The following is a 26412-nucleotide window of genomic DNA, read 5'->3' as shown; positions in this document are numbered from 1 at the left end:
TGTGCCATTCCTACCTGTCCAACAGATAGCAAAAATACAGAAATTGAACAGTCTGCACTGCATAATTTATAGCCTAAATTAACTATAGATTAATCATTATTAAAGCTACAAATGTTCTTTAGTCAAGAGCAGTGAGTAATTTTCTGTTATTGTCTCAATTATTTTAGTTGCTGTCACTTTAAGAGCTGCTGCTGCTGCACATGACGCGGATATCGCACGCATCCCACTTTCTCACAACTCTTGACTTTCGTTTAAGACTTTAACTCATTCAAGGCTGCCCTAATAGAATTTATTTTTGGCATTATCGCGTATGTTATTGTTCGTTTAAGCGTGACAGAGAACTCGATACTGGTGTCTTTCTGTGCGTCGTGTGTGAGACAGGACATTCACAGGCAGCAGCGCGTTCCCTTTTTCTCTTTTGGCATGCTTAAATGGTTTACAATATTGTAATGCTAGCCAAATTATAATGGAAAAAATGGATGCTGCATTAATTGCATTAAATATTTTTAACGTGTTAAACTGGAAAAAATTAATCGCATGCGTTAACACATTAACGTTGACAGCACTAATTATATATATATATAATTTTGTATGTAGCATTCTGTGAATAATAGCTAATGGCTCACTGGGAGGGCACCATGTTCTTTATCACAGGTTCTCTGTTGAGATATGTGGCCCAATAAACCAAGTTAAAGCTGCCAAAAAGCACTGGAAAGATGATGCGGGACATACGGTCAATCTTGCTGACGCTGTTGAAGGTCTTCTTTGCTTCTTTAGCCACCGGTTGAGGTTTATTGGGCTCTGCTGTGGCGCTCTTAGAGACGGTGGGCAGAGCCGAATCCTTCGCAATGTGGGGTGCGTAGTTTGCCACAGCGACTGCATATGCGTTATTCTTTTTCATAACGGACGTTTCCTTTTTCTGAAGTCAGAAGAAATTAGTTAACACATTGCTACATATTTAATCAATGATATCAAGCTAAATGTTATATTAATTTGAAGTCATTCATGTACAAAAAAGAGACATAATGTCAGACAATGTTCAATCAGGAAAAATAGTGAGATTAAAGATTAAAGTCCCCCATGTAGTCAATCATTTTTATCCCTTAAAACACAGCTTTGAGCACCAAAATGATATAAACATTTTTTTCCTGTGAAAATTTTTTTTTATTCATACCTTAAAATAATGTAACTCTACACCCTTGCTTCATTTAGTATAAACTGATTTATGAATATGCAAATTATCCCTGCCTCCACTCACTCATACAGGCTCAGAGATCCACTCAGTCAACTTTACTGTAATAAACGCTGCACAATGGCAAGTGGAAACACTGGTTTAATTCAGTCATATATGTTTGAACCAGAAACTGATTCAGAAGAAGAGGAGTGAATTATACAGGGTCATCTACAAGTCAATCGCTCACTACAACATCAGACACATAACAGCAATTAATATGATTAGTGTTTTGCTTGACTACTTTATCAAACAGCTAATAATGTGTTGCTAACGTTACACAAACCATGTTCCCGTTTGCCATATTAGAGTCAGACAGCTGCATTCTGAAAATCAGCATCCTTACAAATGCTTTGAACAACTCAAAGGCATATAGTTCATCATAACATTGTAATGTACATCATATGCATAATTCACCCGCTATATTGCTAAATGTAACCGATTTTTTTTTTAAAGCGCTTTCAAACCGCGTCTTTTTTTCACTGCAGGTTTAAGGAGAAAATACTCAGCAATGGTGTTGACTTATGAATTTGCACATGGTTTGTCTTAAAGAAATTAACAGTGTTGGTTTCCCTCATCTAAATAACACTCCTCTTCACAATGATAATAATCAAAGCCACCTGATGTGCTCTACTCTAAAATCAAAGCGCTCTGTGTCGTCATGGTTACCTTATCATTGACAATGCTCTTTCCATCCCAGGCCCAGCCGCGCTTGGTGAAGTAGTTTACAGTGGCAAACTCGATGAGAGCAGAGAAAACAAACGCGTAGCACACAGCTATGAACCAGTCCATGGCTGTGGCGTAGGCCACCTTTGGTAAAGAGTTTCGAGCGCTGATACTCAGAGTGGTCATCGTTAGCACTGTAGTCACACCTGGAACAGAATAACAACACAAAAACACCTCAGGCAGTGCTGTATATATAGATACCGCATTAGCACGGCATGCCTCGCTGCAGATAATTACCAGCATTTATGCCGTTCGCTCATTTGTGGAAGAGACAGCACAGATGTACACGTGTAATCACAAGTGCCCTGGGCTAATGAAATTTTGTTCATTTCAGCAGTCAGTCATATGCCCTGAGTGGACCTCCTGTCCTCATTTTATATAGATGGTCTTCTGTTGTTTTGTGAGCAATTTTAATTATTTTTTGCAGCCTCCGGGAAGAAAAAAAATCAATCCAAATATATTCATCATCATAACAGAAATTATGGAGACAAAATAGGAAAATGCCAAAATTTCCTTCTCTAATTTATCTAGCAAAACTCACTGTAAGAACTCATTTCTTTCAAGTGCGATATTGTCAAAAACTGACATTTGACACCGATAGCCTAGTGGGCAGCACAAGACATGTAGCGCGGTTGCGCTTCGGGTGACCCGAGTTCGAGTCCCGGCTCACAGACCTTTCCCGATCCACTCCCACTCTCTCTCCCACTTTGTTTCCTGTCTGCTCACTGTCCTATCATAATAAAGGCAAAAACATTAAAAAAAAAAAAAAAACATTTTGTTCTGCCACTAAATAAAACATAAAAAAAGCTAACTGACTTTTTATCTCACAATTCTGACTTATTTTCTAAAAATTTCAAAATATAAACTCGCAATTGCGAGTTATATACTAACAATTTTGCAATTCTGACTATTTTCTCACAATTCTGGCTTTTTTCTTGCAATTGTGAGATATAAACTCACAATTCTGACTTATATAAATATAATATAATAATATAATATATAATAATATATAGATATAAAGTCACAATTGTGAGTTATAAAGTCCAATTCAGAGGAAAACACTTGAAAAACACTGACTTTTTTTCTCAGAATTGCTAGTTAATATCTCACAATTCTGACTTTATAACTCACAATTGCGAGTTTATATCACGCAATTCTGAGAAAAAAGTCAGAATTGCAAGTTTATATCTCACAATTGCAAGAAAAAAAGTCAGAATTGTGAGGAAAAAAGTCAGAATTGTGAGATATAAAGTTGCAATTCTGAGTTTTAAAGTCCAATTCTGTGAGATATTAAATCAGAATTGTGAGATATAAACAATTCTGAGAAAAAAAGTCAGAATTGCGAGTTTATATCACATTTGCAAGAAAAAAGTCAGAATTACAAAATTCGCAATTGCGAGAAAGTCAGAATTGTGAAATAAAAAGGTCACAATTATACTTTATTTTTATTTTTAATTCAGTGGTGGGAACAAGCTTCTATACCATGGCGGAACGATTTGGGGGAAAAATTGAGTGTGTACTCTTCCAGATTCCCATTCTTTTGGACCCATTCAAGATGACTATAAAAAATAAAACATTATAATTTTTATTAATACATTTAAAATATAAATATATATTTACGTATCTATATTTATTATGATTATTAGCAAATAAAATAATTTTATTTCATTCCACAGCTGTGAAACTACAATTTCTCCAATTTCAAATCTTAAACCATCATGCTTTAATTTTGCCTGGTTTTCAAATCAGTAAATGCGCTGTGGATTTCAGAGTGAAGCACAGCACTATCAAACACCTGCAATCCAGTTGAGCTATCTGCTATCTGAACTGCACAGTACATAATTCAGTTTTGCCATTTATAATTTATTTATTTCAGAAAAATAGATTGCACCTTATTCACAAAATTTAACACAACAAACACTACACTTACTTAACAGGGATGCTTTTGGGTTTTTTTTAGCTATCATGGCAGCATTGATTAATGAAATGATGATCAAATGACGGAAAAGATCATATAGCCAGCATTTCACAGAGCCAATTTAGGTGCCTGGATCAGAGTGATGGAGTGACGCTGTACAGTCCCAGTAAATTGTGTCATATTGTAGTAGTTCGCCGCATCCCCTCACAATCAAGCACTCCGAAAATCCAAGATGTAGAATTGTGATTCAGCAATTCATGAGTGTTTACCTAATTTTGATAATTCCTTTAGTGAATTGAGCACTAAAACAATAAAGCGTGTGAATAAATGCCGCTATCAGCATTTTATTCTTAGTGAATTTTCCCCCCTGTGAGTTTGTGTTTAATTTAAACGTGTCTTTCGGATGCTGTAGCTTCCTCCCACTGAATGAACAAAAATACACACATAACTCCATAGACAAATCTTTCACATACAAAAACACATGGAGACCAATTTTACAGCTATTTGCCTCTGCTTCATCCCTGGAGTTCAGATAGAAATTAAAACTGCTAGAGAGAAAATAAAAAACATTACATACCCGACATCAGCTCTACCCATGACTGCATCAATAATTTAATCAGAACAACAAAATCAGCATGCCAAATTCATCTTATATTGAAAAGACCTACACAGCCAACAAATAAATATGTTGAACATAATAAACTGAATTAAAAACCTTCCCACATTATGTTTTGATTACACACAACACATGCTCACCCACCAAAAACTGTGCGTGCAGGGACGGATTCTCGGTTGAGCCAAAAAGAGACTTGGGATAGGATGACGGTCATTATGCAAGGCAGGTACGTCTGGATCACAAAGTATCCAATCTTCCTCTTCAGATGGAAATGGGCAGTCATCACTGTATATTCACCTACACGGCAAAAGAGAAATATAAGAGACTACATGGATCCAGATGGTTTTGTGACTGCTTGCGAACATCTTACCAGTACTGGACTTGATGGTTTCCTTTCCAACGGTCTGTCCCATCAGATCATACTGGTTAAGTCTAGATCCATCCGGAGCTACTTCCACCGATAAGGTGGCATTGCGTGTCCAAACATAAGTCACCTCTGTCAGAGTGTAAGCATCTAAACAGATTAAATATATATTAAAGGGTTAGTTCACCCAAAAATGAAAAATGTCATTTATTTCTCACCCTCATGTCGTTCTACACCCGTAAGGCCTTCGTTCATCTTCAGAACACAAATTAAGATATTGTTGATTAAATCCGATGGCTCAGTGAGGCCTCTTGCATTCAAACTCTCAAGATCCAAAAATGTACTAAAAACATATTTAAATCAGTTCATGTGAGTTCAGTGGTTCTATCTCAATATTATAAAACGACGAGAATACTTTTTGTGCACCAAAAAAACTAAATAACGACTTTTTAACAATATCTATATGGGACGATTTTAAAACACTGCTTCACGGAGCTTCTGAGCTTTATGAATCTTTTGTTTCAAATTAGTGAATCAGATCTTCTATCAAACGGCTAAACTGCTGAAATCACGTGACTTTTGCACTCTGATCCACTGATCCAATTCGTAAAGCTCTGAAGCAGTGTTTTGAAATCGGCCCATATAGATTTTGTTGAAAAGTCTTTTTATAGTTTTTTTGGGGCATAAAAAGTATTCTTGTCACTTTGTAATATTAACGTAGAACCACTGAACTCACATGAACTGATTTAAATGTTTTTAGTACCTTTATGGACCTTGAGGCCTCACCGAGCCATCGGATTTCATCAGAAATATCTTAATTTGTGTTCCGAAGATGAATGAAGGTCTTACGACTGTAAACCAACATGAGGGTGAGTAATAAATAACATTATTTTGGGTGAACTAACCTTTCAAAATAAAGCCCAAAACACACATTAAACAACATGGATAAAATAAGGGCCCTATCATACATCCAACACAATGCCACGCCAGGCACGATGCAAGTGTTTTATGCTAGTTTCAGCCCGACACAGTTTCATTTTCACTTCCAGCGCCACGTTGTTTAAATAGCAAATGCACTCACGCCCATTGCACGTTATGCCCAAAACACACCCATGACTCATTAAGAGACTAGATACAAGCCTTTTGGACCATGGGCCTTGCGCCCGGCCATTTTTTTTGTCGTTAAACTAGCAAAAATGGATTCATAATAAGTCACTAAGTGCACCTGCGCCATGTGCTTAGATCATTGAAATAGGGCTCTGAATGTTTAACATTGTCACTCACAGCTGCCAAATTTCAGAGGGCAGGAATGGAAATCCATTGGAAAGTCCTCAAGATGCATTGGGCATTCGGCTTGCACTGTCAACCTGCACAAATATACACACACAACTGTTACCCCCAAAGTAATGTGTTATTACTAGGGCTGTCAATAGAATACATTAATTTAGTATATTTAATCATAAAAATCATAAATTGTATGAAAAGGAATTTTTCCCACCATTAGAGCAATTCAAGCTTGAAATACTGTTAAATTAGCACTACTGTTCAAAAGTTTGAGGTCAGTAAGATTTTATTATAATTATTATTTGAAAGAAATTAATACTTTTATTTAGCAAGGACATATTAAATTGATCAAAAGTCTCAGTAAAGACATTTATAATGTTTCTGAGGCCCTTCATTTTTGGGTCACGCTTTGTACAAAAGTGACCAAAGCCTTGAAATGTCTTTTTTTTTTTCCCATTAAAATTAATATTTTCTTTTCCATAGATGCAATATTTCAAATTAAAATAGAGTGAAGGCCTTTAACATATTCGAATCATGGCCATGATTTTTTTGTGTGTGTGTTCACATAGCTAATGCGACAAAAGTCACCAAGCTCCATCCCATTCCAATGAAGCAAAAACATTTTAAAAATTCAAAGCGTAAAATTTTTTTGGTCAGTTCTGACCCGAAGAGGCCCAGAGGGTTAAGAATACTCATAAAATGTGTCACGGTTACCGCAAAAACATTAACATAAACATTAACAACTGATCGGATCATGTGACACTGAAGATTCTGGCTGCTGAAAATTCAGCTTTGCCATGATGCCATCACAGGATTGAATTACATTTTAAAGTACACATTTTTTTTTTTTTTAATTCTTATAATATTTCTCAATATTATTGAGTTATTCATGGTGAGCATAAGAGACTTCTTTCAAAAACATTTAAAAAATCTTACTGACCTCAATACGGCAGTGTATTGCTGATTTTTTGATCTCGAGATGTGTTTTTAACGAATGATATGCATTTAATGTAATCACTATTCATATACCACAATAATCTCTTTCAATTATCTTGATGTGGGGGGATTTCTTTAGCAAATATTCAAATATGTAATTAATTGTGAATGGTCTGATGAATTAAACAGCATATCATGTAATTATTTTGATTCATTGATAACTATGGTAAATGTGGTAATCTATGGGCACCTCATGGTGTACAGTAGAGTGCCGTTCTCCATGATGCGCAGCAGTTTATTAGGCATGGTCATGTTGTGAGCCACAGATTTCTTGCCGTTGTGAAAGAAAGTGTCTGGGGTCCAGATTTTACTGGCCATCAGGTTGTTGAGACGCAGGATGTTCATCGGCCCGTGAAACTTCAGCCGCTCGTCTGTCCAGCGCTGACGGAAAAACACATCCACTGTGTATTCCTGAGGACAGACAGTGACATACCAGAGATCAGGGGATCAGAGTGCATCAGTGCAAGACATTCTTCACTGCTGATGTGCATCAGACAATATCTGACACAGAAAAAGTGTTTTGATTCAAAGTCTAAATCCACTAGTGAAAATGCTGCTGTTTTGTTTTAATCTAATTAAATACTATGTTTTATTATAAAATATACTATAATGATAACAAAGCTGAGTAGATTTTTCAAGGATGCCTGTAAATAATCAAAAATGTCAGTAAAGACATTTAAAAGTTTACAAAATATTTCTATTTCAAAATAATTGCTTTTTTTTTGTTTTTTTTTTACTTTCCATTTATTGAAGAATCTACAAAAAGTCACATTTCCACAAATATATTAAACAATGTTTTTAACATTGATAATAATCAGAAATGTTTCTTGAGCAGCAAATCATCATATTAGAATGATTTCTGAAGGATCATGTGACACTGAAGACTGGAGTAATGATGCTGAAAATTCAACTGTGCTATCATAGGAATAAATTACACTTTAAAATATGATTAAACACAAAGCAGTTTTAAATTGTAATAATATTTCACATTATTAATGTTTTTACAGTATTTTTGACCAATACTGTAAATACAGCCATAGTGAGGATTAGAGGCTTCTTTCAAAAGCATTAAAAAGTCTTACTGACCCCAAAACTTACATTGTGTATATTACCGGTAAACATTACTATTATGTTTATATTTAATTATTATTATGTTTATGTTTAATGTTTTTGAAAGAAGTTTCATATGCTCATCAAGCCCTCCTTTCAAAAATACAGAAAAAACAGTAATATTGTAAAATATTATTACAATTTAAAATAATGGTATTCTATTTTAATATATTTTAGTCTTGAGTGTCACATGATCCTTCAGAAATCATTCTAATATGCTGATTTATTATCAATGTTGGAAACAGTTCCTTTTCAGTTTCTTTTTTTTTTTGGAACCTGTGATACTCTTTTCAGAATTCTTTGATGAAAAAAAAAAATTTAAAAAGAACAGCATGTATTCAAAATATATATCTTTTCTAACAATATAAATCTTAACTATTGTTTTTTATTTTTTTTAATCAATTTAAAGGTGCCCTAGAACCAGTTTTTACAAGATGTAATATAAGTCTAAGGTGTCCCCTGAATGTGTCTGTGAAGTTTCAGCTCAAAATACCCCATAGATTTCTTTTAATTAATTTTTTTAACTGCCTATTTTGGGGCATCATTAACTATGCACCGATTCAGCGCGTGGCCCCTTTAAATCTCGCACTCCCTGCCTCCCTGACCCCCGACTATAATACAATGCATTTACAAAGTTCACACAGCTAATATAAACCTCGAATGGATCTTTACAAGATGTTCCTCATGCATACTGCATGCATGCGTGATGCGTCGGATCATGTGAGTATAGTATTTATTTGGATGTTTACATTTGATTCTGAATGAGTTTGATAGTGCTCCGTGGCTAAAGCTAACATTACACACTGTTGGAGAGATTTATAAAGAATGAAGTTGTGTTTATGAATTATACAGACTGCAAGTGTTTAATAATGAAAATAGCGACGGCTCTTGTCTCCGTGAATACAGTAAGGAACGATGGTAACTTTAACCACATTTAACAGTACATTAGCAACATGCTAACAAAACATTTAGAAAGACAATTTACAAATATCACTAAACATTTTTTTGTGTTTGAGACTCATTGTATGTCTTTTCCATGTACTGAACGCTTGTTATTTAACTATGCCAAGGTAAATTAAATTTTTGATTCTAGGGCACCTTTAACACATTGCTGAATAAAAGTATTAATTTCTTTTGAAAAAAGAAAGAAAAAAATGACTGACCCCAAACTTTTGAAAGGTAGTTTATATTGTTACAAAAGATTTCTATTTTAAATTCATGCTGTTCTTTTTTTTTTTTTTTACCTTTTATTCATCAAAGAATCCTGAAAAAAGTATCACAGGTTATAAAAAAATATTAACTGTTTCCAATATTGATAATAAACCAGCATATTAGAATGATTTCTGGAGTAATGATGCTGAAAATTCTGTTTTGCATCACAGATATAAATTGTATCTTAAAGTATGTTAAAATAGAAAACCAATTGTAATAAATTGTAATAATATTTCACAATTTTACTATTTTTTGCTGTATTTTGATCAAATGAATGTGGGCTTGATGAGCATAAGAAGCTTCTTTCAAAAACATTAAAAATATCCTACTTTTGCTTTAATGGCAACTTGCTTATTTCTAGATTTTAAATTTAATTTTCACATATTCAGTGTGGTCTCAGACTTTGGATGTCAGTGTAAATCTTTCAAAAACATCAAAAAAAGTTAAAGTAAGTATCAAAAAGTGTTAAAGTAAGACTGAATGAGCTCCCTCAGCAAGTGCCAGTGACTTTTCAGTTCACTCAATATGTTCATTGTCTGTGTGATTCATCTTCCTCTCTATAGTACTAGAAAGTGGCAAAGTGTCAGAAGAGCTTCACATCACTGCATTATATCCTAATCCCTCAGGCATTATGATGCCATGCACCGACCCCCGGGGTGACAGCGGGCATCCAGTTTCCATGGCAGCGCAGAGACAGAAAAACACAATGTTATGTACGTAAAAGATAATACTTATGCACCCCCACACTCATACAAGAAAGATAACATTGTGTGACAGTACATGCTGTCTGTCACTGGAGCGCCAGACCTCCGAAACACTCAAAGAACTCATCTGTAATGCTTCATTTCCTTCTCCTTCTTCCATCTATCCTCTATCAGCTTTCACAAAGTCACAATCATACTGAAACATACCTATTATGGGTCCATACTAAGTTAATTCCAGTACCGTTATAAAATCATCTTGTGCAAAGTTTGAGGAAACCTTGCCTGGTCATTTGATATTCTTGCTAATGTCTTGCAACATTACCCTCCATTATGCAGGAGTCCCACTGAACTCCTCAAGCAAACCGACAATACTTGTCACTATCCATTCTGTCATATCATAACCACACGGCCTGAAGGGAGTGGCACAGTTAGACTATAAAAATACCCTGCTTTTGTGTTCCTCAATAGTATATGCCTATTTTAAGGCATTATAATGTATGGAATTGTGGAACACTAAAACTAAGGTCTGATCATTTGTAAAGACGTTTAGGAAGTTGTCTGTCAGGATGCAAGATTTATGTCACACATACACCGATCAGGCATAACATTATGACCACCTTCCTAATATTGTGTTGGTCCCCCTTTTGCTGCCAAAACAGCCCTGACCCGTCGAGGCGTGGACTCCTCTAGACCCCTGAAGGTGTGCTGTGGTATCTGACACCAAGATGTTAGCAGCAGATCCTCTAAGTCCTGTAAGTTGTGAGGTGGAGCCTCCATGGATCGGACTTGTTTGTTATACCTCATCATTCACCGAGGTATCGCATCAGATCATTCACAGGTATAAATATGAAGCTAGAGAGTGCCTCAGGGATGACGCATTTTTGTAGGCAAAACCCGGAAGCGAGTTAGCATTTTAGGACTTCCGGTTCCAACGCCGTAAAGTCTATGGGTTTTTTGAATGGGTTTTTGCTAAATCGCCTGAAATAAGGTCTGTGGTTAACAAAGCCTCTAAATACTTTCACGTTTTGATCTATGACATAAAACACACCAGTTATAATCCACTTGTGATTTTTTAAACTTTTACTGTGTCTTAAAATCTAACAAATTGCTAAAAGGGACTTCCTTTGGCAGGGACTTTAGACGTCATCATTAAAAACGGGACATCTGGACAGCATTTCTCATGAAAAAGTGGATAAGTATTCATACACAGCGCATATCATAATCAGTGAGCATGTATGTAAATAAAATTGTTTTTTAAATAAAGTTTGAGGACGCTTGGTGTTGACAACGTTTATCCGCGACCATTGTGTGCTGTAGTCCGTTTATAGCCTACTGTTAGCTTTTTATATCTGACGACTTTATTTAGGCTTGAAAATGTATAAATGTTGTGTTAACTTGTAAAGATTATCTTGATAGACAAAACGTGTAAGTGTCATAACCCTTTGTTAAACACAGAGCTTATTTTCTGAGATTTTCCAAAAGTCTATGGGAAAAATGCATAGGCTTTCAATCGAGGGAACCTGTGTGCCGCTAACTTCCAGGTTGGCCTACAAAAACACGTCATCCCTGGGGCACTCTATTGTGCATGAAGTTGATTTTTAATTAATATTTAATGTCCATATACAATGTTTACATACTGTTGATATCACTGCCGACTCTATAGAACAGTGGCAAGGAAAACTAATTTTACCGAGCTCTGAGAGCCCCCTAGTGGTCGGGAGCATTTCCGTTGTGTTGTGGCTTTATTCTGTTGTGTTGTGGCTCGATTTCGTTGTGTTGTGGCTCGATTTCGTTGTGTTGTGGCTCGATTTCGTTTTGTTATGGCTAGATTTCGTTGTGTTCTGAACTTATGTTTGCTTTTTTAATCTCGTTGTGTTGTGCACTACTGGGCCACCTTGTATAACCAAGCAATAATAGTGTTAAACAATCATTATTTTGATATTTGCCATAATCGAGCAGGCTAAATTACTTTAGTGCAGTGTTATGTTTAATACTATTTACAAGATTATGAAAATATCTCTAGAATCTGACATTACTCAATAGGACAGTGAATAGCTGTAGTACAGTGATGACTGGGGAACTGGGGAGACATGCGATTCAAGCAATCGTGATTTCCCAAGAGCACCCAGAAAAAAAAAAACATGACAGAAATAACTAGTGTGATGATCGTCCTGACATAATATAGTCTCTATGAACAGAGATTTTCCTACTACAAGATAGTGGGAGTATTCAGTGGGGTTTAGAAAACACTCAACTGGACAGTAAAAGACGATAAATAAAAAATGAATGAATGGAAAATCCTTTTTCTTCCATCTGACCTTTTTTTTTTCTTCGCTATTCTAAATATTTGAGAGCAGACAGTGTGAAGTGGAGAAAAGTGGAGAACTGAGAAAAGCTTTTAGCAGCAGCAGGTACCAAATGCTATGAATAGACAACAGATGGAAAACATGGATTGAGGGAGAGGGAGGGAGAAAAAGTGAATAAGATAACCAACAGGACAACATCAAATATTTTTGATCAATATGATTTGATTCACACTATAAACAAATCATCTGATGTGAGAAGAGGAATGTCTTACCATGTCTGTGTCTGATACTGGCCCAAAACTGGTCACATAGATATCAGTCTTCACCTCTGTCACTCGATCTATGTCACAGCAAAAAGAAAGCCCAAATTACATTATCAACTAGATATAATTTAATATACCAACATTTTCATGGCTTTCTTTGTTTCATGTGTTATATTCGGTCACCCTGATTTTGCCAAGTAAGACATGTTCCTGGACCAACATATTTTGTACAACATTCCTGTCTGAAAATGTAATCCCTAAAATCAGAGGGAAATGATAGGTGGATAACACTGAACTAGAAGCACCTAACCCTGGTTGTAAGCCTAAACTTGACATAAATCATAAACCTGTCCTTCAAATCTGATTGGTTGATTGGAATGTTGTTCCAGGATCAACAAAGATGTTGAGAACGTTGCGTTTGGTGAAATCACGTTCACTGTTATATTCAAAGTTCACTGAAACCACACACACTTTGCAGCTTTGCATCAGTAATCAACAATTTCAATTTCAGCCTGCTCCTCATATAAAACTATTGTATGGCTTCAGCAGATAAGTCATGTAGATTACTTTCATGAAGGTGTTTTTTGAAGCTTGATAAATCGGATGAAGGAAAATAATTCAGTGTTAAAATGATATGGAGGTGAAAAAAAAAGATGTAAAATGTTTAATTTCTGAGCTAACTATTACTTTAAAAGGTTAGTTCACCCAAAAATGAAAATTCTGTCATTAATTACTCACCCTCATGTCGTCCCAAACCCGTAAGAACGTAAGATATTTTTGATGAAATCCGAGAGGTTTTTTATCTCCCATGTAAAGCAACATAATTACCACTTTCAAGGTCCAGAGAAGTAGAAAAGACATTGTTAAAATAGTCAACGTGACTGCAGTGGTTCAACTTTAATGTTATAAAGCAACAAGAATACTTTTTGTGCTCAAAAACAAAAAATCTGATTTCTTCTCTTCCTTGTCATTCTCCTATGCTGTTTACATTGTAGACACAGTGCAGCGCTTCTGGGTTCTACATCAGAACACCGACTCATTATTGGCCGGCTCCTGTGTCACAATCACATGCATGTGTCATGCTGTGACCGGCATCGGCCAATACTGATTCGGCATTTGGACGTAAACATGGAAGCCTGCAGTATGTCTACAACGTGAACAGAATGACAGGGTAGAGAAGAAATTGTTGAATAAAGTTGTTATTTTTGTTTTGTTTTTGTGCACAAAAAGTATTCTTGTCTCTTCATAACATTAAGGTTGAACCACTGTAGTCACATTGACTATTTTAACGATTTTCTGGACCTTGAAAGTGGTAATTACGTTGCTTTTTTATGTGAGATTTAAAAAACTCAGATTTCATCAAAGATTTCTTAATTTGTGTTCTGAAGATGAATGAAGGTCTTACGATTTTGGAATGACATGAAGGGTGAGTAATTAATGACAGAAATTTAATTTTTGGGTGAACTAACCCTTTAACTTATCATTAGTGAAACCATGGCAACACTTCATCCTGGCTCTTAGCTCGACTGCATGTCCACTGACTCCAGTGTGTGCGTATGTGTGTGCTAGTCTCTGTAAATCTCAAAAGGGAACACTCACAAGAAATCTATTTGCCTCATGGTGGGTGTTGCTTGATCCACGGTGTCTTTCATGTTGCCAAGCTCAGAGTGTACAAACAATGGCAAGGGTCACATAAATATATATTAACACTGACAGACTACTACACAAATGGGGTTTGTAGACTGTCAAGTAGAGCTGAGATTGCTGGTTTTGTTTTTTCTTCTCCTACAGTCAGCGTTCTCAGGTAATCAACACCTCATTATAATTAGTTTAACAGTGGTAAAATCAGGTCATAAACATTTAATCACTTTAAAGGTAGGGTAGGTCATTTTCGGAGAGGCTAGCAATAGTGAGCTAGCTTTGAAAGCATAGGATCCCACCCTCACTTCAGTGCGTCTCTAAAGCCACACCTCCTCAAAAACACATGAACGCGTACAGCAGGGAGCAAACAAAAGCGTCGCGAGAGATAAACTACCTCATGTCTCAAAGCACATAACATTACAATAATAATGAATTTAAACAACTTAAAGAGCTCTGACCTGTACCACCTGACTGCTGCAGATTAATTTCGACGTTGATTTTTTTTCCGTTGAAACGCCTAAATTCCAGTAACGAACCGCTCTGAGTATAACGTCACGGGTTTCCATCTCTTCCAAATTACGGTAGTTATGGCGTAAACGCAGCATAAGCTCATTGTTTTGACTCAGGAGGATCTGGCTGCTGTTTTGGTTGTGGTGCTCGTGACTGAGGTCTGTCTTGAAACGCACTGATGACGTATGGTGTCTGATGTTAAACATACGTTGACACGCAGGTAGGACATCCTATCTTATGCCTCCGATTGATGGATATGCTTGGACGAATATTTGCCTTTCACAGATATAAAAACATTTTTACATCAGTTTGTTTGGTTCTTAAATCTGATTGGCTGAAAGGTCTTTCCAGCTATGTGATATTCTACCAGTATCGCTACGGGAACCGTTTCACAGTTTGAATCACTCCGCTGTCAACATTCTCACAGCGAGTGTCATGGCAGATGAGCAAACCCACCATATTTTTATAGATGCTACTGTTATTTTGTAACAAAATTTTGTAAATTATTTTGTAGTAGTTTTAAGAGTTTTTTAGGCGAGCATATACAGGTACTGGTCATATAATTAGAATATCGTGAAAAAGTTCATTTTTTTATTGTAAATTATTTTTAAAAATGAAACTTTCATATATTCTAGATTCCCTACATGTAAAGTAAAACATTTCAAAAGTTTTTTTTTTTAAATTTTGATGATTAGAGCGCACAGCTCATGAAAGTCCAAAATCCAGTATCTCAAAATATTAGAATAATTCCTAAGATCAATCAAAAAATGGATTTTCAAACCAGAAAAGTTCAAGTTCTTTAAAGTATGTTCATTTGTACACTCAATACTTGGTCGGCAGCACATATTACAGCAAATGACTTGCTCCTAGCACAAATTACAGCATCAGTGAAGTGTGGCATGGAAGTGATCAGCCTGTGGCACTGCTGAGGCACTATTGAGCCTTCAGATCATCTGTATATTGTTGGATCGACTGTTTCTCATCTTTCTCTTGAAAATATCCCATAGATTCAGTGGTCAGGCATGTTGGCTGGCCAATAAAGCACAGTAATATCATGGTCAGCAAACCACTTGGAAGTGGTTTTTGCACTGTGGGCAGGTGCTAAAGTCCTGCTGGAAAAGGAAATCAGCATCTCCAGAAAGCTTGTCAGCAGATGGAAGCTGTTACGAATGGGAGGCTCAGGCTGGAGATCCAAGTGCAGCGTTTATTAAAGTAGAGTGGTCGTACAGGCAGGGTCAAAACAGGAACAAACAGGAACAGTGAGGAACAGGCAGAATCGTAGTCAAGGGACAGGCAAAGATCAGGACAGGCAGCAATGGGTCAAAAAACAGGAAACAGGCAGTAACGGCAACAAGGAACAGGCAGACAGGGAATACAGGAAAACGCTCGGAATTGCAACAAAAGTTAAACAATACTTCGCGGTGAGGTGGTGTGTTTGGAAGTCCTTTATAGTCCTGTTAATGAGCTGCAGCTGGGTGTGGTAATCAGTGTGGTGTGCTAGGGTGGATGTGGCAACAGGTGATAGGTGTGAAGTGAACATGTGACTGACAGGGAGAATTGTGGGAAGTGTAGTCCGGGGAGTGACAGGAACAGACGGTGATCGTTACAGAAGCAGAAAGTGCTCCAAAATCTCCTGGAAGATGGCTGCATTGACTTTGCACTTGATAAAACACAATGGACCAACACCAGCAGACGTCACGCCCCCCCAAATCATTACTGACTTCAGAAACTTCACACTAGACTTCAAGCAGCTTGGATTCTGTGCCACTCCGGTCTTCCTTCAGACTCTAGGTCCATGATTTCAACATGAAATGCAAAATTTACTTTTATCTGAAAAGAGGACTTTAGACCACTGTTCACTGTCCAGTTCTTTTTCTCCTTAGCCCAGGTAAGATGCTTCTGACGTTCTTTCTGTTTCAGCAGTGGCTTGGTAGTCCTTTTCCTGAAGATCTCTGAGTGTGGTGACTCTTGATGCGCTGACTCGGGCTTCATTTGACTCATTGTGAAGCTCTCCCAAGTGTCTGAATCAGCTTTACTTTACAGTATTCTCAAGCTTGTGGTCATCCCTGTTGCTTGTGCACCTTTGCCTACCCAATTTCTTCCTTCTAGTCAACTTTGCATTTAATATGCTTTGATACATCACTCTGTAAACAGCCACCACATTCAGTAATGACCATCTGTGACTTACTCTCTTTGTGGAGGGTGTCAATGATTGTCTCCTGGACCATTGCCAAGTCAGCAGTCTTCCCCATTAGTGTGGTTTCAAAGAACAAGAGATACCCGGAATTTATACTGTAGGGATGGTCATTTAATGAAACTCAAATGTAAATATTCTAATATTTTGAGATACTGGATTTTGGACTTTCATTAGCTGTACGCTCTAATCAACAAATTAAAAAATTATTTTCATTTTTAAAATAATTTACAATAAAAAAATTAACTTTTTCATGATATTCTAATTATATGACCAGCACCTGTATATCCCATTTGGAACACACCTTTAGGCTTCAGATAAAGTTACATTAATACGCAAAGTCTTTATGAGTGAGTCAGTCAGTCGCAAAGATTTTTATATTGAAATGGACTGAAACAAGGAAACAAGGACGTTGTTTTTACTTTAAACATCATCTTACGAGATGCAACTGACAAATGCATTGACTAGTGCTGTCATGGAAATGTCTTAAATGTTAAAAGGACAAAGACAAAGATAGAAGCAGGTAATGCACTCGCTCAGGCGATCTCTCTCTCATTATACTCTACATATTACAATGAGTTTCAATGAAGCGACTCCACGTTCCTTCGTTACTAGTTCTAAAGTGACGTTTTAAAATTAGTAACGGAGGCTTGGGCTCAACTGTTAAACTGTCAACTTGAGATTTGAATCCGTGACGGAAGAAAGTAGTTCCTCACAAAAAAGTTTTTAAAGACACTCCGTTGTTGTTTTTAATTTATTTACACACTTGTGCCGTCAAACTGTTGTATAAACGCAATATCGCACTTGTAGCCATGCGATATGACTGTATATCAGCACGCTGTGATACAGCCATGTCGCACGGCTACTACGAGTGTGATATTGCTCATATGAATACATTTTATTTGATTGCTATCAGGATGTGAAGAGACTTTCAACCAGCATAACAAAAAATGTTTTGAATGCAAATCACCTACCCTGCCTTTAATGTTTCTTAACACATAATGTCACACATAATGTTGTGCTAAATCCATTGGGCTGTATGAGTAACACGAGAGTATTTATAAAATTCCTAAATAGAAAAAAAAAAAACAATCACCATCATTTGCTTATTAGTACATCAAGTGCATATAATTGTAAAAAACAAACAAAAAAAAAAACAGCAACTTTGCACAGGCTTATTGAACAACCTAATTTCTCAGAGTAAAATAACACAGCTCTAATTCCTCAATCATCACACACTTTCTTACCTCCCAGACCAGGTCTCAGCCTGTTGTCGTAGCCATCGAGTAGCCGGTCCAAAATCCGTGTGAAGAGGGTTATGTTGTTTTTAAAGGCATCTGAGCCCGATACATCTGCCTCAGAACTACACAAGATACATTTGGCATCACAAAAGTCTGTTACATAAACATACTTATACAGAGTTGCACACAGAGAAAGCTTTGCTCTAGTCCAATAAAGTTACGAGAGGATGATGACCACCTGGCAAAAGCACAAACATGCAGCTGTAGCAAAACACCTGAGACTTCATCTTAGGAAACTTGTCTCCAAACAGCCAAACTTCTAACATACTCCTATTCCCTGTAGCTGTGTGCACATTTACATATTAATTTAAATAATTAGCTAGCTGCTGCTTCTTCTTTTTAGTAATTATTCATTTTGTGAGCACAAAATTTTATTAAAATTCTGACTTTTTCTAAAAATGTACTGTCATAATTTAGTTGCAAACACTGACTACGAATGTTCTGAGTTCAGTATAAGTGAAGGTCAGTCACTAGAAGAATAAAGTCAGTTACCACAGAAACTTAAATTAAGATAATATTTAAATAAATAAAATAACTTGATACCTCAGCTTTAGTGTAAGATACTTACAACACAAGTAAGTAGTGCAAGCATGCAGAAATATTTTGCTCATATTTCTGTTAAAACACTTTCATTAACTAGTTATTCATATTCATATTTGTACGTTATGCACCTTGTGTGTCAGGTAAAGACATAGCAGAAGGCTTTTGTTTAAACTGTTTCTGGCTGATTTTCAGTGTTGAATGTTATGAACATTTAGTACAGGTAGTAGACAAGTTTATGTTCTTCTCTATGCCTTTCTTATTGGTTTTCTTGCACAAACATTCTGTGAAAGTTACCAAGTTTACAGGCATTACTGGCGGTATGACAACAAAATTGGGTACAAAAAAGTTAAAAAGTGATTTTAACACACTAGTATTATGTATAACAATAAACGGTGTGTATTTAAATGTTTATTACGGACAGTCTTGTTTCTCCTATTGTAGAGGATAAGCGGTTTGGAGAATGAATGGATGGATGGAGTCTTGTTTACTTTTATTCTTACTTATATATGATTTTTGCTTAAAAATATTATCGAAATTAATCTGTGGTAATCACCATGCTGTCCATTGAGATGAACTTAGATTGAACCAGGAACATTCCTTTAAATTATGATTCAGTTATGTATATTTCCCCCAACATGTATGACTTTTTGGGTAAAACTTTCTATATGACTTTCTTTCTTCTGTGGAACATAAAAGAAGATATTTTGACAAGTTTATATAAAGAAGTTTTTTTTTTTTTTTTTTTCATACAATGGAAGTCAATGACTATTTTGGTGACCATTTTGGTCACCATTGACTTCCAACAGTCACCATTGACTTCCATTGTATGGTCAAAAAAACAGAGGGTTGCAACAACACAAGGTTGAGTAAAAAAAATGACAGAAATTTTATTTTTTGAGCGAACTATCTCACACTAATTATTTTTGTCAATTTCAAAACTTTAAGTATATACTGTAGGCTACACACTTGCGCGCTCCTCCTGAGATAAGTCTTTTTTTTTTTGCTTACCATTCACGCCATAAAACCAGCAGAGACAGGTAGATTAGAAATCCATTCGAACGACCCCATCGCTGATTCATTGTTGAGTATTCCCTGCCAAAGAAGTTATTTCAATCTAAAACATCAGTTAAAACGATTTATTTAACAAAGAATCCAGACAAAACTTCCATTGACATTTATTTTAGCGTTGTTTTGGCGTCCAGTAAAGTGGACACGCGCATCTCCGGAGCGCGCACTAATGTCAATGAGCTCGAGCGAGCCTCTGGGTTTCAAAAGTTTTACATCGTGTAACTGTTGCAAATGTAACAGCCAGACTTACAGTGCTTCTACGTTGTAATACAGATTGATTAAAACAGAAGGAAAATAGCCTATAAAACTAGCACGGTCTCTTTGGCTAAGTTTGGATGGTCAGCATTTCCACAGCTTTAGAAAACTCATCGATCATTTACAAAACCAAACAAAAGACATACACAAAATAGAGACAAATTACCTTCGTTTTTACCACTGCAGCTCCTTTGAGATAAAGAAATAAGAAAAGTACCCCTGAAGCTCGTGCTCCCAGCGGTGTCTCATCCGTAAGATTCACGGAAACTCCCAGGGCGCGCGCAAATGCATACAGACTGGCACTGCGAGAGTGCAGAAACGTGGAATATGCCTTCTTCTCTCAATATTTACCGAAACATGATCAACAGGAGTCCCCTGGTCGCCCAGACACACAATCCTTCTGTATATCCTGAGCTGTTCATCTGAGGGCTGGATCTGCTTGTATGAAATCCATATAGGCGTAAGCCCGGAGAGCATCAAGTAGCCAAAAGACGCAAGAGGGGACACCGGGTCCTAGAGCGAGCACAGCTCACACTTCTGCCCACTGAGAGCGCCTGGACATCATACACATCAATCACATTTATTCTATTAATTGCGTGTTGAATAAATAGTAGGTTACTAATACCCAAATACCCCAAAATATAAAATTCTGCCATTTACTCACCCTCGTGTCCTTCCAAACCTGTAGGCCCGATGACTTTCTTTCTTCTGTGGAACATAAAATAAGTTATTTTGAGTGTTTATTTTGTACCCCCAGTGGAAGTCAATAGTCATCAAAACTGTTTGTTTACCAATATTATTCAAAATATCTTATACTCAAACTTCATATTATTAGATATGTGTACACTACCATTCAAAATTTTTTTTTTTGTTCTTTTTTGAAAAGAAATCTCTTACAATCACTAAAAGACTGCAAAAAACAAAACGAAACAAATTAAAACACACACACATACAGTATTGTGAAATGTTATTAGGCTACAACCTAAAATAACAGATTTCTATTTTAACATATTTTAAAATGTAAAGCTGAATTTTCAGCATCATTACTCCAGTCTTCAGTGTCACATGATCCTTCAGAAATCATTCTAATATGAGGATTTGATGCTCAAGAAACATTTATTATTATTATCAATGTTGAAAACAGTTGTGCTGCTTCATTTATTTGTGTGTGAAAACAACCAGTGAGATGTGTTATTCAACATATAACATTTTTTGGTTCTGACAACAAGTAAATAATATGTGTATATGATTTATTTTATTTATGTAGAGTCAATCATAATCTGATGTCAGTTGTAAAAAGTAATACGCTACATCTACTTAATTAATTTGTGGCAACAGATTACAAGGCAACAATATTATTAATTAAATTCAAAATATATGATTTGAGTTAGAATTAAACTATTAAAGTCAACCATTTAAAATGAGTCTAAAAAATATCTAAAGAACAGAAAGACATCAACAAATGATGATATAGACCCGGTTTCAGAGATTTCACAGTTCAGTTAGGACATTTAAGTAACTGTTATAAACGTGCCCTAGAAAAAAAACATTACTGGTGTGCATCTTGAGACAAAACAATGGAAGTGACATCATTTAAGATATGTCAGTGCAAGTTGCTTTCCATTAAAAAAGCTCAAATATGCATTTTAGTCTAGGACTAGCGTGAAACCGGGGGTCATTGATTTCATCTAAGGCGGTGGCTGAAGTCAGTTGTAGTTCTTGTGTTTCTCTTTCCTTCAGTGATTCTGCTTGTTATCATCAATGTTGGCAATAAAAAATAAAGAGTTTTTAATTCATCTTTGACGTCTGTCTGTTATTCAGATATTGTTGTTTAAATTTGACTTAAATTGAATTCATTTTAAATGGTTGATTTTTAAGGAATTAATTTGATTAATACTAACTCAATTCTTATATGTTGAATTTAATTAATAATATTGCTTGTAATCTGTTGCCATAATTTTATTTAGTAGATTTAGTGTATTACTTGCACCAATTCAATATCAAAGCATTCACATGCAATGTAGACAGGTGTATGACCATTTATAAGACAACCATTACAAGTATTAATTTAATATGCATATAAAACTTTATTACGGAGATGTATTTTTCCATGTTTGTTTAAACACATGAACAGCTTTATTTAACATTTCTTTGTGTCTGTTGTTGTGGATAATACTCCAGGAAGATACAATTTCAAGCTTATTTATGTTGACATTTGTTGACATTTTCTGACATATAAGATTTATGGCCAGAGGAGCTCTGCGGGCAGAACGTACAGAAAGCTAAAACACTGACAGGGCACATAAGCAATTATGTCAAGACCCGGATAAAACAAATAGGTAGGACGACATAGACTAAGCATGTGGACACACACTCTCTAGCTCACACACATGCATCATTTACATTTACATTACATTTAGTCATTTAGCAGACGCTTTTATCCAAAGCGACTTACAAATGAGAGTAGTAGAATCAATTAAATCAACATGAGAACAACAGTATGCAAGTGCTGAGTGAAGTCACAGTTATGTCAGTAAAGTGCTCATAGCGAATTTTTTTTTTTTTTTTTTTAAATAAATAAATCATCATGTCAAAGTCTTCATTAATTATAGATAACAAAATACTTTGTTGGAGAAAATCACTGATTACTGAGAAAAAATCTTTGCAATTTTGTCCTATCGCCCAAACAGTGATTACTCAGTGTCTTCATTAAAAAATCCAGCTCATGAACAATTATAGTTCTCAAGACTATCAATACACAGACGGACAGATTGATAGAGAGAGATGATGATGATGGACGGACAGAAAAATAGATATTAACCAAGAGAGAGCTGTAGCACTGCATGTGCTCCCGAGTTTAACCTCAGGATATTGCAGGGAAACTGTCTCTGTATTAAAGCACTGTGAGACAACTAATTGCTTCAGTAAAATGGCTGTTCAGGAGTAGATCATTTTCTGAAGCCAAAAAGACTGCTGTTACATCAAGTGCCTATTCTATTGTTCAAGACAAAACAAAAATGGTTGAAATATACTGCGACTTTTACAAAGGCCAACATGATAATAATAATAATATATATATATATATATATATATATATATATATATATATATATATATATATATATATATATATATATATATATATATATATATATATAAAAACGTATTTCATTTTAATTTCACACTCACGGATAAACAGGGAAAGGTATAATAGGCTGCATGTATTTTTTTTCTTCTATATCTAATTTTGACACACATAGGATTCAAGATTCAAGCATTTTTAATGCCATATTGCAGGTATACAAGATTACTTCCACGAGTGAACCATGTTAATGACTCCATCGGTGAAACCCTAGAAATTATATGTGATGTTATACTGCCTCCTGCTGTCCTGGACAGAAAGTGCTTCTGCTGGAATAGAATTAAAACCAGAATCAGAATTCATTTGTTGAACAGATAAGGTTGCTCTAAAGAAGAATTCTTCTATAGATATGTCACGAGACTATTATATAGAGAAATAAAGAAAGAAAGAAAGAAAGAAAGAAAGAAAGAAAGAAAGAAAGAAAGTAAGAAAGAAAGAAAGAAAATATTATATATAATATAGTATATTTAGTATATTTTTAGAAAGTCACATACTGAAGATACTTTGAAATTCATACACAGAGAGGCTTACATTTATACGTACATAATCTCTATTGGTGGTTAAGTGTTTCATGGGTACATTGTTTCATGTAAGTTAAAATTCATCATAATAATCATATTTATGTTACTGACAGCGCAAATATTACTCCAGTAAGTGTGATTTTGGAGCACACTGAGAAACAATCGCTTGAAAATTTGATCTTATATTTGTGTAGAACAGAAGTGAGTCTCTTACGCCTGCATGTGTTAGCAGATGTCGTCAGCGCGGTTTCCATAGCAATACATCACACACTCTGTGAGATGCCTTCGCAAGAAGCTGACGTGATGAGGTTGTTATTTCCTTAAAATGAGTCATATTGTTTCTGTATGTGTCTGGGTCAGGCTCTGAGTCACCGTGTCAATGGATCTGTCTGATGACTGATTAGATAGATGTGTTAATAAATACAGAGCGATGAAATATGAGTAAAAGAAGGGAACAGGGAATTTTCAAATTGGGGTGTGTATATGTCAACCTTTATATCTGGTTAACATTAGCACTGCCTTAATCTTCCTGGGCATGGAATTCACCAGAGCTGCACAGGTTGTTGCTGTGATCCTCTTCCAATCCTCCATAATGATATCGAAGAGCTGCTGGATGTTAGACACATAGCGCTTCTCCACCTTCTGCTTGAGGATGTCCCACAGATGCTCAATATGGTTCAGGTCTGGAGACATACTTGGCCACTCCATCATCTTCAGCTTCAGCTTCGTCAGCAAGGCTTAATTTGATTGACTGTAGGCAAGACACAATCTTCTTGGTACTCCTCACCATGGCGTCGCCACACATGCTGGACATCATCTGAGCCGAACAAGCTTATCTTAGTCTCATCAGACCACAGGACATGGTTCCAATAATTCATGTTCTTGGACAGGTTGTCTTCAGCAAACTGTTTGCTGGCTTTCTTGTGAGCCAGCTTCAGAAGAGGCTTCCCTCTGGGACGACGGCCATGCAAACCGACTTGATGCAGTGTGCGACGAAGGTCTGACAAGCTGACCTTCCGCTTCTGAAACCTCTAAAGCAATGCTGGAAGCACTCATGCATCTGTTTTTTGAAGCAGCTTCTGCACCTGACGCACAGCACAAGGTCTCAACTTCTTTGGCCTGTTCTGAGTGGAACCCGTCTTGGAAAACCTCTCTCTATTACCCTGGCCACTGTGCTGTAACTCAGTTTCATGGTGTTACCGATCTTCTTATAGCCTAGGCCATCTTTGTGGAGTGCAACAATTCCAATTCTCAAATCTTTAGAGTGTTCTTTGCCATTTGGTGCCATGTTGAACAGAGAGAATTGTACTTAAAGCACCAAATTTTAACTGCTCTAATACAAGATCCACACATTTTTATGGTCCTGTCAAGCAGTCAAAAACATGAACATGATGAATAGGACATGTGGCTTTGGATGGTTAAATGAAGTACATCAGTTATCACTTAGGGTGTACTCACTTTTGTTGCCAGCTATTTTGACAATAATGGCTGTATGTTGTTATTTTCAGAGGACAGTAAATCTGTACTACTATACAAGCAGCACATTGACTACTCTAAAATATATCCATGTTTCATTTCTATTGTATTGTCCCTTGAGAAGATATACTAAAATGGTTGCTGAAATGTGAGGGGTGTACTCACTTTTGTGAGATACTGTATATGTTACTGTATATAACAGTACTGTATATTGTTTGTTAACGCAAATATCTAATCAGCCAATCAAATGGCAGCAGCTGCATGTAGACATGATCAAGACGATCTGCTGAAGTTCAAACCGAGCATCCGAATGGGGAAGAAAGGTGATTTAAGTGAATTTGAATGTGTTGTGGTTGTTGTTGTTGAGTATTTCAGAAGCTGCTGATCTACTGGGATTTTCACACACAAACATCTCCAGGGTTTACAGAGAATGGTCTGAAAAAGAGAAAATATCCAGTGAGCGGCAGTTCTGTGAGTGAAAATTCCTTGTTGAAGCCAGATGTCAGAGAAGAATGGCCAGACTGGTTTGAGCTGATAGAAAGGCAACAGTAACTCAAATAACCACTCATTACAACTGATATCTGAACTCACAACATGTCCAACCTTGAAGCAGATGGGCTCCAGCAGCAGAAGACACACCGGTGACACTCCTGTCATAGCAAACCGAGGCTACAATTCACACAGAAACACCAAAACTGGATTGGAAAACATGATGAGTTTCGATTTCTACTGTGACATTCAGATGGGAGGGTCAGAATTTGGCATAGATGACATGAAAGCATGGATCCATCCTGTCTTGTATCAGTGGTTCAGGCTGGTGGATTGTGTAATGGTGTGAGGGATATTCTCTTGGCACACTTTGTACCATCTGAGCTTCTATCACACACCACAGCCTACCTGAGTATTGTTGCTGACCATGTCCATCCCTTTATGACCACAGTGTACTCATCTTCCAGCAGGATAACTTGCCATGTCGCAAAGCTCGTATCATCTCAAACTGGTTTCTTAAACATGTCAATGAGTTCATTAAA

At 36.3% G+C, this 26412-nt stretch overlaps 1 protein-coding gene across 1 annotated transcript; it reads right to left on the bottom strand.

Annotated features, from left to right (window-relative positions):
• On the bottom strand, window positions 1–20612 carry gabra2a (gamma-aminobutyric acid type A receptor subunit alpha2a). The gene is made up of 10 exons (XM_067385087.1): window positions 20409–20612; window positions 19928–20033; window positions 18323–18438; window positions 12740–12807; window positions 7326–7546; window positions 6140–6222; window positions 4862–5005; window positions 4636–4788; window positions 1901–2103; window positions 1–919 (listed from the first exon to the last, which is right to left on the bottom strand). The coding sequence occupies exons 2-10, from the start codon at window positions 19996–19998 to the stop codon at window positions 623–625; spliced, it is 1356 nt and encodes a 451-aa protein (XP_067241188.1). The 5' UTR covers window positions 19999–20033; window positions 20409–20612; the 3' UTR covers window positions 1–622.
• Window positions 20613–26412: the final 5800 nt, after the last annotated feature.

This window comes from Chanodichthys erythropterus, chromosome 5 (assembly GCF_024489055.1).
Source record: "Chanodichthys erythropterus isolate Z2021 chromosome 5, ASM2448905v1, whole genome shotgun sequence".
Classification (NCBI taxonomy): domain Eukaryota; kingdom Metazoa; phylum Chordata; class Actinopteri; order Cypriniformes; family Xenocyprididae; genus Chanodichthys; species Chanodichthys erythropterus.
This window is presented reverse-complemented; position numbering and strand designations above follow the sequence as displayed.

What these genes read in the sequence shown, in the direction of transcription:
- gabra2a (XM_067385087.1), bottom strand. Translation starts at nt 19,998, where the DNA reads ATGAATCAGCGATGGGGTCGTTCGAATGGATTTCTAATCTACCTGTCT. An exon ending in GCTGAGACCTGGTCTGGGAG is followed by an intron (nt 12,808 to 18,322) that starts GTAAGAAAGTGT and finishes GCTGTGACATAG; the next exon opens with ATCGAGTGACAGAGGTGAAG. An exon ending in ACTCTACTGTACACCATGAG is followed by an intron (nt 6,223 to 7,325) that starts GTGCCCATAGAT and finishes ATATTTGTGCAG; the next exon opens with GTTGACAGTGCAAGCCGAAT.